Raw genomic sequence first — 12,553 nt, 5'->3', positions numbered from 1 at the left:
TTTGTTATTCTTATAATATTTGTCATTTCTTATACATATTTAGTCGACTCTTCCACGTGACAGAACAACTCTATAGCGGTTATGGATGTCACGCATGAAACAATGCTGCAGAAACATGAAAATACGACTTTGAGTTTAGTAGGCTATAATTTCAGTTCCTGTTGATATCTATTGCACGATGGGTAATAATTTAAAGGAATCTAGTTGCAGTCTTGTAAATAGTGACCCTGCAAGATCCCTAGTCATTGCAAAATCATAGTCTGTGACTTAAAACCTCTACTACTTGTCTTTAGATGTGAGAGGGTCTGAGACTGTAGTCTTTCAAAAATCTTTTCCAAATCTTTGCAAATCTTTCCAAAGTCTGTCAGTGTAAGGAGAGCTTAAGTCTAAGAAAGCTAAATCCGGTTCCCAGAAAAGAAAAGAGAGGCAAGAAAGGAAGAAAAAAAGAAATGAGAGAAAACAAGTGTTAACAGCTTTCTTTCCCAAGAAAGGTGAGCCCAATGTGAAAGCAATAGTCTACAAATGAAATGAACTCCTGAAGGTTACAAAACACTTCAATACCACCGCGAATCCGCGATTATCAGTGCTAAAACAGCATTAACACAACATTAGAAATAACATGATGCCTGATTTATAGCCTACCACAACATTTCAATAGCCTACTAATTCGAAAATTATTATGAGCTAATAGCTTAATTTAGGCTCAATGTTTGTTCACGGTTCATGAGGAAAGGCTGTCAAATTAGTAGCAAAGCTAACTTGTGAAACGCATCACACTCAGTTAGCTATAGATAGCTGTTCTCTCAGCCAAAAGTGTTCAATTTGTATAGATAGCTGTTCTCTCAGCCAAAAGTGTTTTCATTCATTTCATGTTCTAGCTTTTAAACATTCTTCAAATAAAACAGAAATTCAGTGAATTCTTGGGTAATAAGATTATTTTCTGTTATACAGTACATTTAAGAGTTGTTAGATTAATTCAATGTGTGATTAGATAGTAGTTAGTTGTGAACCTCATGCTTCATGCTTACAGCCGGTGGTTGGTTGGGGGGGGGCCCATGGCCACCACTTGTGCATAGGGCCCAGAATTTGGTGCTACGCCCCTGAGTATAGTAGAGTGAGTATAGTAGAGTGAGTATAGTAGCTTAATATTGTACAGGGTACCCGCGGAGTCTTAAAAGTATTAAAAAGTATTACATTTCATTTTCCTAAATAAAGGCCTTAAAAAGTATTGAATTTCACCTCAAAGTCTGGAATTTTTTCACGGAGGTCTTAATTTTTCAAATGATCAGTAGATTTAGTGTAATATCCTCACGTAGCGTAAATCAGACAAGGATTAAAGTTCTCTTGCTTAAAAAAAAAAGAACACGTCTGGAGGACGGTCAAAGTTGGATTATAGTGACACCACCAGCTGATGAGGTTGCCCAATCCGTTTAACTTTTTTGGATATGATATTGTGAGCTCTATGTGCGAATTTGGAGGCTGTGTTCTTTCCGTGCATCAATGTAGACAAATTCTTACTATCGCGAACTCTTGTCAGGGGAGGTCATTCATTTTGGGTGTCACCTATGACTTGAACAGATAGCCTGCTGCCACCCGATGTAGCCTACTATTATTGTTACAGTTTTTGATCAATGCAACTAACAATATGTGTAAAGCGACGCAATATAAACCGTAGCCTATGCCTATCCCGTCTGTTTTCACAATTTGCGACGGAAGGTTTTGACTGAGCATGTTAACATAAAATAAAAATATCGCGAACTGTTGAGTAAGGGGGTCAGTCGTGTTTGTGACGCACAGACAGCCTTGTAGCCTATTTTGCTTGGGCCTCATTTTAACGACAGTAGGTTGTGAGCGTATGTTGACAAAAAATAACCATGCAATTAAAATAGTCAACTTAAAACTTTGCTATTATTAATGTATAGCACAAAACCATAACCAGTAGGCCTACCAGAACCTTGCATATTAGCGTCATGATTTGTGTGCGTCTATTTGGCAAGGCCACTAGCTGTCATGGATGCGTTGCTAAAGTCAAGTCAAGTCAAGTTTATTCATATAGCGCATTTCATACACAGAGGTCATTCAATGTGCTTTACATAAACATCAATGTGCTTTACATAAACAACAATAAAGGAAGGCACAGGTGTCAAAAGTTACAAAAGAAATGGAGATGGGCGGCTGTTGGAAACGGGGGAGAACTAACAAGCCATGGTGTAAAAAAATAAAGTGCCAGGGGTTTGCTTTTGCGCGGTTTGCTGCAAGAAAATTGTTCATGGATGCAATAGGAAAATGTTTTAGCACGCCAACAATCAGAAGACCGCCATAAGGTTAACGTTCTTGCACTTCAGGACATCTTCCCTACCTGGTGCAACTAGCCACCACGACAGAGATAGGCTACGTTTATCTATGGCTGACCTTGTTTGCGCTCAGAAAGTAGGCTACGCATGTTCTTTCATATCGCAACACGATTGTCGTTATCAGATGCGCAGACCTCCTGCATGAGTGCACACAGTATTGCTGCTCATTGGAAAACTTGAGTTGTCTGTAAAACTAAAAATTACCATGTTTTCATTAAATGCAGATGAGGCAACAAATGGAAATATGAACAATATCTAGACTGTTCTGATTCATTACTTTGATGAGGAAATGTGAAGTCTTGCAAACTTGATTTTATAGATTTTACTTAGTGTTGAATTGCATATTAACAAGAAAAAATCTCCCCTTTAAACACTTTTGGCCTGAAGTAATTAAATAAGTGTAAGTTAAAGCCTTGCTACAATATTGCTGCAGTAGAAAAGAACAGCAATGGCTAATCAGCAATGGTCAGCGATGGTATTGAAATATTGTTTTGTTCAACAGGAAAACTCAATCTCAATCAAGAACACTCTCAATTCGCCTTATTCACATGGTGGCCACCAGGTCCCATTGTCTGAAAAACACGGTAACACTAAAACAAGAGGCTACATTAAGATTAGGAGGAAAAGATTAGGCAGTGTGCCGAGAGACCTGCCCCAATAGTAAATAAGTTAGTAAGTAAGTATAGATACTCTTTTGATCCCGTGAGGGAAATTTGGTCTCCCAATCCGCGAATTAGTGAAGCACAGTGAACACACAGTGAGGTGAAGCACACACCAACCCGGAACAGTGAGCTGTCTGCTACAACGGCGCTCGGGGATCAATGAGGGGTTAGGTGCCTTACTCAAGGGCACTTCAGCCGTGGATGTGGGCATGGGAGAGCAGTGCTCAACCACTTCCCCCGCCCACATTTTTTCTACTGGTCGGGGATCGAACCGGCAAGCCCGAAGCTTGTCGAATTAAAAGATAACTAGGATATCATTAAAAAGTTGCATTGCTTGCATAATAAAATTTAATCAGGTAATCCCCAACAATGTAACTGTAATCTGATTACACAATTATTTTATTGTAATCTGGGCTGATTATAGTTACTTGATTTTTGTAATCTGATTACGTAATCCAGATTACATGTAATCCGTTACTACCCAACCCTGTAACTTAGTACTCTGTAGCCTCGTTTTGGTGTTTATTTGGTGCTTTACTTTGCTGTTTGCATCTTTTTGTACATTAAAAACCAATAGGTCGCGACCGCAAAAGGGGTGCTATCTCTATAGGTAGATATGAACAACGTATGACTTATGGCCTGAAAAAAGTTCAGTCAAACGATTTTTTTTTCCACTTTAATCCCAGAAATCAACTAGGTTCTATTCCGCGTAAATTTGTCCATGAAGCGGGACATTCAGTCACGTTACTACCGCGACAAAACTTTGCGTTGCCACTGCACTGCTGTCATGTTCATGTTGGCATGTTCAAACACTTGTAAATAGTAATTATTTGAGGTTTAATCTTACCTTTAATATTATTTATTCTATCCGAATGGGTGCGATGTAGGTATTAAATTTCATCTGAAGTGGTATTAAAAAGGTTTTAAAAAGTCTTAAATTTAGGTCTGACAATTCTGGGGGTACCCTGTTGTAGCAAATGTGTAGTATAGTAGAGAAGAGTGAGTGACTAACTCGGCTGTGGGGGTTCTAGAGCTACGTGAGGCATTTGAGGAGTTCGATAAGGACCGGGATGGACTCATCAGCTGTAAGGACCTGGGGAACCTCATGAGGACCATGGGCTATATGCCCACAGAGATGGAACTCATAGAACTCGGCCAGAACATCAACATGAACCGTAAGTGATCACACACACACACACACACACACAGGCAATTAGGAGTTGGCCTTAATGAGGCACAAATGTGGCACAAATGCAGATGCTATTTTAAGGGCGCATGCATGACCACAGGCCTGCATGAATGAATGCGTTGCACACCAGTCTACAGACACCCCCGTGCACAGACGGAAACATTCAAAGCCTTGATAATATTTGTCCATTTCCCGGTTTTGTTCGTGCATTGGTGACCTAAAAATTTAGTAGCCTATATAGTACAACATCTACATGCCATATCTTTACAACAACAACGCCTAATTACGACCTATTAATTTGGACAACTTTATACAGCCCTATAAAGGCTAAAGTTACCTTTAGTTTTGTTCCAATTTACCGTTGTGTATGGCTTTAAACATCGCGTGCACTTTAACATCAGCCTAAGCATTATTCCAGCTACGCTAAGGTTTTAAGCACCATAATTTTGCCTTGAGTTAGTGAATTAGCTTAAATCAGCTTTTATGTGCTGTTAACCAGCAAATAGTACAAGAAAGCAGCAAGTATGGCTACAATTTATGTAGTTGCTGCACCCATTCATTGTTATTCTCTCTCCTGCTCAAACGAATGTTGTGCATGCATTAAGTTGATGATAAAGTGTTTACAAACTCTACTTAACAAAAAATATTGTAAATAGCCTACTGTCATGCAGTTTCTCACAGGCCGCCTGTGCTGCAGAACGCACACTTTGCTCCACTCATCTACAACGTAGTTCCCATTTCGGTAAACCATACATAATTTCAAAGAAAAATATTACCACTCGAGGGAAATCAGTGTGGTGTCCATTAGGCCATCCTTAAAAATATTTTCGTTTGCCGTAACCCGACCGACACTGTCAATTTAGAACCGACCCAAATATTTTTTTTTTCCCCTTTTAGTCTGACCGACTTGCTGGTTGTAAACTTGCGTTAATACCGACCGATTGTTTTTTTTACTCTAAACAACCAATACAAATGCAATGAAATAATATTTCTTTTAGTAGGTGCAAGTATTGTGAATATAAATTGCCTACATGCAAACGTGGCTCACTTAAATAAAACCCTGTGGCGTCATCTCTACACCATTGGTTTTACGCATGTCACACTATGGCCTACGCTTTGTTTCATTCACACAAAATAACGCTTTTACTTGGCACGAAGTTCTGGAAGAACTGTGGCCAGATCTTTTCTCATCCCGTCTCCCCCCTAGTCTAACGGTGACCGTGTCGGAGTATTGAAATTGGTTGTGGTCTATTCAGCATTTCTCAAAATATGGGTCCGCAACATGGAGACTGCTGGTCCGCGGAGTCGTGGAGTGAAATTAGGCCCGGTGCTTCATCTGATAATTTGTTGCGCAGTTGATCAAGAAACCGCGGATCGACGAAAAAAGAAAACAAACGTTTCTGCTATCGATGTCATTAAACATGGAGCCCTACAATTAAGTGGTGGTATGAGCATTCATTCAATCTGCGCGAGAGAAACTGAAACTAATCGATAACGTTGGTATCAAAGCTCCGCTTCAACCTGTTGGAAGGCTATTTATTTATTTAACGAAACTTAATAGAACGACGTTGTTTTTTGGAACTTCCTTAGAAACAGAGCAGAGACTGTATAATACACTGTATAACATTGAGTATTGTAGCCTATAGTCAAATTTCAATAACGTGGCCAAGAGCTATTGTAGCCTTCTTTCTGGGTACATGTAGATGAGCCCTATGACCCCAAAGTCTGCCATGACCGTAGCCTAGAAATCTAGACTGTGGGTCTGGCTCGCCAGGCTACCATGACCGGGCCTCAGGTCAAAGAAGTTTGAGAAAGGCTGGTCTATATAACCTGCATCAGAATGAGGTTTGCAATGGTGCGCCTGAAGGCACGGGTTGAAGACCCAGTCAGTTACAGTCACGATATGCACATTTGTGTAAATTCATTCCTACGTAATCACTATGACCAAAATTGTACTTTTTTTTTAACTTTAAATCTTGAAAAAAAAAATATTGACCTACCTACTGACCCATTTAAAAAAATGTTTGGCTGTTACTGCAAACAAAAATATTTTTAAGGATGGCCTTAAGATGTGAAAAAATAGGCAAAAATCTAGCGTACACATTTTCACGAATCACGGATGTGTTGATGACATAAATTAGGAAATATTAGATGACTTAAGGAGACGTGATGTTGAACTGCATGTCGATGCCATTTAACCCAAATGCCCCAGCAGCACTGCCCTACAAAGGCAAAAGACCTTAACTCGCCAGAGTGTAAAAAACTGAGAAAAATGACTTTAAAGTTTTTTTGTTGTCCAGCCAATTGTATGATAGGTAGGACACTGAAAATTTGCCAAGTAATTGTCATAATGAATACATGTATCTACATGAAAAAAAATCAGCTCAAACTTGACCTTTGACCCTTATTTGGAAGTTACTGTATTCTGCCTTTGCATTATCTGCAAAACAATAATGGGTCATACAAAGGCAAAATACCTTAACTTCTAATTTATTGACCATTTGGACTTTTATCACTCTATAGAAACATTTATATGATAACAATGATAGCCTTAAGATAACATTTAGTGAGTTTTGTCTAGTAAGGCTTAATATTAGGCCTCCATCAAGAGAATATTACAAAATACAAAATAATGAGAAGGCTACTGGAACATTTTAAAACTTTATCGTTGTACTTAATTTAAGTAAAATAACACTTTAAGAGCCAGAAAACCAAAAAACAGCCACAACATTATCCAAGCCAATGCCATTGGAAATGTATGCAATTACAGGAATTTTGCTACTCATGGACACATAATAATTTACTGTCTGTGTCGTGCGGGCGGCGGAGGAGTCACACATTGGATTTCTTTCTTGACAAATTAAAGGGACATCGACTTAACCCTCATAGGGTGTTCGTTTTTTTGTTACACAGTAGGTGCTGCTGGGTCTAGTGGACCCATTGCATTTTAGGCCTTTTAATTCAACATAATCAAACTTTTATTTTTTTAAATACTCACTAGATGATTACTTCATCCCAATTGCAAGTAATGTAAACAACACATATGTTAAATGTGTTGCCTTTACCTTTGTTAAATCACAATTATGAATAGAAGTGCCACTCGTTTTTGTTTATTTTTGTATTAAAATATAACAAAATAAGGAAATGCATCATAAAACAGTCATAACTGGAAAATAATCAACAATTGTACAAATGAAGCAAGTTTTATTTATTTGAATTTCATTAGAAATTGAACATACTCAATAACATCTGTCTGAACAACACATTGAAGCCATTGAACACGGCAATTTTATACCAGACTACAGTGGGTCCCAGTTAAAAATTGACACTTCATTCACGATCATGGTGAATGGTGAAATGTAAGTACAACTGCAGCCGCTTGGGGGCAGCATAGTCCGCTGTGGAGTTCCACGGTCGAACCAGACGGCGCATTCGACAGCAAGGGCTGTGATTGGCCGAGTTTTCAGTGCGTTTCTCTGTGTTTTTAGCAGCCCCTGCAACATGCTAGTCCACTGTAGCCTAAGCCTTGTACATAATGTTAAACATAGTTTTGGATTCAGTGGCAAGATTTCTTGATTGTACAGTGTCTGTCTCTCAGTAATGTTTTAAAATGAGAGCTTCGTCAGCTGGCAGTAGGCTACTTTGTCGGTAGTCATGAGAAGTTCGCTTGCTAACAGAACATAAATATGCTGCCCAGAAACCTTGTGAATAGTTCTGATTTTTTTTACTACACTAACGAGGTTGAAATATAGACTTTGCCTACAGCATCTCCTTAACAGTAATGTTAACAAAATGACAGCATTCATATGACAAAGAAAAACGAATTCGGTCACTCAAGACTGTGCCACAGCAACCAGTGTAGGCTACAGTCCTACCCAATAGGCCTACTCGAAGCAGATAGCGTTGTCTGACGGTTGAGTGGGTTAATGCACGTATTTCCAGAACAGGTCTGCAACTTTCAGGCAGTTCTGAGTTCGAATCTAGGCAGGAGCAGAGCCATATAAAGGCCTAGGCCTATTATCATTTTTTGCAAGGTGTTGCTCCTGGCAATACTTGTTTATAAGACGTTTGGTGATTAATTGATAGCTGTTTTTGGGACACGTTAAACGTTCTTTATAATGAGCGCATCCGGGGAGTAAAATGACTGTTACGCACTGTTACAACTGTAGGCTACAATGATTGCAATACAAAAATATGCGCATGTTTAGTTAGTTTTGTGATGTTTTGCACTTTTGCCTCATGTGTTTTCAGGTTTCAGGGCTTTTTTGGCAAGATTGACCTTGGTTAGACTCTGCATATGTTATTTCTCCGTATGGAAAATAAAGTAAATTTTCGACACACGTCTGTTATTAGTTCAATAACAAGTGTTGCTTGTTAAAACATGTGACTAGTGAAACTCAAATGATTTTAGAAATATTTAGCCAAAGCCAAAAAGTGTTAGAGAAGGAGAGACGCCGGTGCAGCTCAGATGTCTTCTTAATTTTCTTTATTCTTTAGTAAAAGGTGCAGAACATTATTAAACTTTGACTAAAGTTTCGATGTTCGTTAGTCAAAAACATCGACACATCGAAATGTTAGTCAAAGTTTAATAATGTTCTGCACCTTTTACTAAAGAATAAAGAAAATTAAGAAGACATCTGAGCTGCGCCGGCGTCTCTCCTTCTGCCCTGGCCTGGTTGCAACGGATTGTGGCCAAACGACAGAAGCGCGGAGAACCCTCCTTTGTCTACCAAAAAGTGTTACTTTGTGCCCCGCGCTCCCCCACTGCTTGTGAAAGAAGGGGATGGGGGAGGGGGGCTTAACGTGAAAAAGCTTAATGTCACAAAACGGCAACGAGTCGTTTTAGGCTACAGGCCTTCATAATGGTAGGCTACAGGAAGTGGGGGGAGGGTATGGGATGACCAGAGCCGTCATCTATCGTCTTTCCAGGCACACAGCTCGTTATATAGCCTATAGACTGCCTTAACAGATAGGCTTTGCTCTTGGGTTTGGCCTTACAGCGAACTCAATGCTCTTGTTGCTTGCAGTTTGTTAAATAAAGCGTTGCAGATTACATTATTTATTTCTGATTAATTGCGTCTTTTGATGTATTTTGCAACATTTGCTTGTTAGGCTGGGCTACTGTCAATGTCCTGTACAGGTCAATGTTCAACAATTGCTGCCTAGGCTATTAATCAATTAGGGACTGTTCGTTATTTATTTAATTAAGGGGCTACCGGAGGAGTTTTGGGAGCGTTAGTCAAAAAAGACGTGACCCTCCCTCGCCAGCAAGAATTTTTTCTATGACCCTCCAAAGTGATTGAGGAAAAAACGCATGACCCTCCCCAGTCCCAACAATTTATTGATGCCTTAGGCTACTGGGTCAATTTGGGATCTTGCATGCTACGACTCCTTCCTTGAAATACCTTGAAAAGGCTGTCGTTTGCACAATTTCACAAATAATCACCGGGACCGAAACAAACCTGTCAACTTTTCCCGGGTTTATCGCGTATTTTAACTTTTTCCTCGCTGTCTTAGGAGGAGCTGCAGGGCCGTCGCAAGGGGATGCGAGGCCCTGTGCGAACTTGACAGATGCAAGGCCCTTTTCACTTACGTGCATGAAATCATGTGATAGCTTACTTTACACATAGCCAAGGCTACCGTGTATTTTAATAGTAGCCTAGTCTAATAAGCTACACCAGCTTGCCTTTAAGAGGGGAAATTCAATTGTATAGCCTATAACATTAGCTGAGTCACATATTTGGCCATATGGTGTTTATCATAGGCTACATCACAAAACCAAATAGTGTAACAAAGGCGAACACTTTAACAGGGGGGAATTAATTGGGCATGAATCATTGTGCTGAACGGTATTTGTCAATGAGCAGAAACACACACGACATTCAAACTATTGATAAGATGTACTGGTCTGTATCTATAGGCTAACATTGGACAAATAAATGACACTGACTCGCCATATCCTGACTCAGGAAAAAAAACATTTTCTTGCTTTGCCGCAAACTCAGCAATGAAATCATAGGCCAGTTTGCAGGTAGCCTAACGTCTTTTTCATAGAAGGGAGAGCCCAGTCTCTCCTGTAACATGGAGGTGCGCAAATAGTTTTTAATAGCCTGTTCAACTTCGAAAAGCTTCGTTCACCCGATGCCAGTCACTGATCGCAATTTCAAAGTTCGGAAAGCTTCATCTTTTTAAGTTTTAAGTGCAGTGGCCCCTATCTGCCCCCTTTGGAATTATATCTCGAGCCTATTATAAGGTCCAGTGCGTTATGTCCTGGGATTCGGATGTGCTCAAAAAGAAAAGAAAAAACACTTTTTTATAGATGGTTATGAGGAGCAATGTGAGAGAGAAATTTGATGATCATTGATTGTTGTTTTGGGATGTTAAGCCTTTTCCATAGGCGTCAGTGAAGGAGATTGAAGAATGACCATTTTTTTATACGAAAATATTTCTTAACTACAAAAACTCAGTGTCTAAAAACTCAGTGTCATTCAGACTCAACCCTCTTGTTGTTTTATTATCTTTTTCGTTGTCGTTTGAACGTTGGCAAGCAGGCATGTTGCGGTTGCAATTTAAGTGAAATTTCTACAGTAGGCCTACAACATGCTGTTAGGCTGGGCTACTGTCAATGTACTTGTACAGGTAAATGTTCAACAATTGCTGGTGTACAGGTTATATAATCAATTAGCTAAATCATTTGTCCAGCTGTTTAAAAAAAATTTCGTGCTACATTCAAACGCAAAAGGTGCTTTGATATATTTTTCGTTTGAACGTCGGCAAGCAGGCATGCTTTGGTTGCAATGAATGAGGATAATTGCTTTTTTTTGCATTATTTTGAATATGACTCGCTCCAGTCTCAACAGCACATACTTTTTCCACACGCTAAGTTCTAACACACATAGGCCTATACCCTCTCGCTTTCTCTCTCTCCATCCCTGCACATGGTGCTTTCTTAAAGGAGCTGCACCATTTTACAACAATTGCATCTACATTTTCATATTAGAATGTTTTGTCAAGTGTAAGCTTAAACTACCGTGATCAATTTAAGTTCCCATGCCCCCGCTGCGTCATGGAAGCAGTAAGTCAGTCGCATCAAAAATAGTAGTGGCACCCAAGTGACACCTTGTGGTTGTTTGTGTCAACTGCAGTTTGTGCCATTTCTGCTGAGAAAATGGGGTGCGTGATTCATGAAGGAACCCGTCCAAACTTAACGGGGACCCACTGTATACCACACATGAGGGGCAGAGTCTCACTGTGTGTGTATTGCATATGTATTTTTTGATAGGGGATGGCATGAAAAGGTAAAAAGAAGAATTGATGTCTTGTGCATGAGTGGACATCGAGCATGTAGGTCCTGGTAGCATCCGAATCACATTGGTAGCCATGCAGGGGGGTTCATTTCTTGAGCAGGAAGACCATTCAATTCTACCATTTTTTGACATCCATATGTTGTCATTAGCAAGCTGCTGACAGTCTAGTCCAATGTCTGGCTGCTCATCGGCTGGTCCTGGCTGCTGGCGGGCTGGTCCTGAGGCCTGCTTGCGTTTTGAAGCTGACTGACGAGCTAGTCCTGTGGCTTGCTGCTTATTGGCCGGTCCTGGGGCTGGCTGCTGGCGGGCTGGTCCTGAGGTTCGCTTGCGTTTCGATGTACGCTGACGGGGTAGTACAGCTAGCTGCTCACGGGTTGGTCCTGGGGCTGGCTGCTTGCGGGCTGGGCCCGGCTGCTCACAGGCTGGTCCTGTCTGCTTACGGGCTGGTCCTTGCTGCTCACAGAATGGTCCTGGGGCTGGCTGCTCGCAGGCTTGTCCTGGCTGCTGAAGGGCTAGTCCTGAGGCTCTTTTACGTTTCGGAGCTGGCTGATGCTTATCCTCCTCTTCAAACTCAGTGTCGGACTCTGAATTTTCAGAAATGTTATCCTCATTTCTTTGAAACTATTTGCTCTGCATCACCATCAAAACCCTCTGACACACACACACACACACAGGACCTGATTTCCACACTTTCCAGTGGACCCGAACATCCTGTGTGTAATATAAATGTGAAGGGGGGGTATGCAGGGGGGGTTCATTGAAAATGTTTTCTGATTTATGTTCCTCATAGAAAATGAGCCAAGGCCAATGAATCTTAGTTTAAAAAAAATAATTATTTGTATCATTTTTATTAAGCTAAAAACTGAAAACGGGTCCCACAGACCCGAACACCTTATAAGGGTTAAGGACATGCTGTGTAGTTTTGTTCGTATGGGAGTCAAATATTTTGCAACCAACACTGTCTAGCTTTAGCTAACAGCTTACCCATAGCGACACTTAAAATTGAATGACAACATCCAATCAACGTTGCACTTTGATAGA

At 40.3% G+C, this 12,553-nt stretch overlaps 1 protein-coding gene across 1 annotated transcript in view; it reads left to right on the top strand.

Moving 5' to 3' along the window:
* The window catches only part of cabp5b (calcium binding protein 5b), a 44,215-nt gene that overhangs the window by 14,070 nt on the left and 17,592 nt on the right, over window positions 1-12,553 (top strand). The window contains exon 4 of the mRNA XM_076299093.1: window positions 4,048-4,191. Coding sequence (XP_076155208.1) covers window positions 4,048-4,191 — 144 coding nt within the window. The remainder of the gene's footprint in view (window positions 1-4,047; window positions 4,192-12,553) is intronic.

The sequence above is a fragment of the Alosa pseudoharengus genome, unplaced genomic scaffold, assembly GCF_046254945.1.
Source record: "Alosa pseudoharengus isolate Yale_2024_CS ecotype anadromous, Long Island Sound unplaced genomic scaffold, YU_APseudo_1.1 YU_APseudo_1.1_scf_21, whole genome shotgun sequence".
In the NCBI taxonomy this organism is placed as follows: domain Eukaryota; kingdom Metazoa; phylum Chordata; class Actinopteri; order Clupeiformes; family Clupeidae; genus Alosa; species Alosa pseudoharengus.
Note: the sequence above shows the minus strand (reverse complement) of the source record. Positions and strands in the feature narration are given on the sequence as shown.